Source organism: Buceros rhinoceros, unplaced genomic scaffold (assembly GCF_000710305.1).
Source record: "Buceros rhinoceros silvestris isolate BGI_N320 unplaced genomic scaffold, ASM71030v1 scaffold27936, whole genome shotgun sequence".
NCBI lineage: Eukaryota > Metazoa > Chordata > Aves > Bucerotiformes > Bucerotidae > Buceros > Buceros rhinoceros.
The window spans coordinates 8,662-9,270 of NW_010417359.1; the positions used below are offsets into that span (position 1 = coordinate 8,662).

General features: G+C 56.3%; 1 protein-coding gene across 1 annotated transcript in view; it reads left to right on the forward strand.

Moving 5' to 3' along the window:
• Nucleotides 1-609, forward strand: part of ANO9 (anoctamin 9) — a gene marked incomplete at both ends in the record, with an annotated part of 10,443 nt that overhangs the window by 283 nt on the left and 9,551 nt on the right. The window contains one exon of the mRNA XM_010138191.1: nt 168-284. Coding sequence (XP_010136493.1) covers nt 168-284 — 117 coding nt within the window. The remainder of the gene's footprint in view (nt 1-167; nt 285-609) is intronic.

Below are 609 nucleotides of genomic sequence, written 5' to 3' on the forward strand. Positions count from 1 at the left end.
AAGCCAGCGGCTGCCTCAGTTTCCCCATCCCACCCTCCTGCCCAATCCAGTCCCCAGGGCCCTCTACCCAGTCACAACAAAGGTCCAAACCTCTGAGATGCCGAAGCCGAGCAGGAGAGCTCTCAGCTTGCCACCCCCATTAACTCCTTGGTGTTTTCTGTGGCCAGGACGAAGAGAAGTGGGATTTCATCCTGGTAAGCAACATCCACAAAGTGGGCAGCGAGAAGGAGATCAAGAGGAAGAAGTTCCTGGATGAGCTGAGCAAGAAGGGGTTCACCATCAAGGTGAGGGGCTGCAGCAGGAAAAGGCAGTGGACACTTTGCTCTCCGGGGGTGCCGGGTAACTCCTTGGTGTTTTCTGTGGCCAGGACGAAGAGAAGTGGGATTTCATCCTGGTAAGCAACATCCACAAAGTGGGCAGCGAGAAGGAGATCAAGAGGAAGAAGTTCCTGGATGAGCTGAGCAAGAAGGGGTTCACCATCAAGGTGAGGGGCTGCAGCAGGAAAAGGCAGTGGACACTTTGCTCTCCGGGGGTGCCGGGGATCCAAGCCTGGGTTGGGGTCCTGCTTCCCAGGAGATGGGAGAGTCCTGAATCCTCGAGCTGATGACC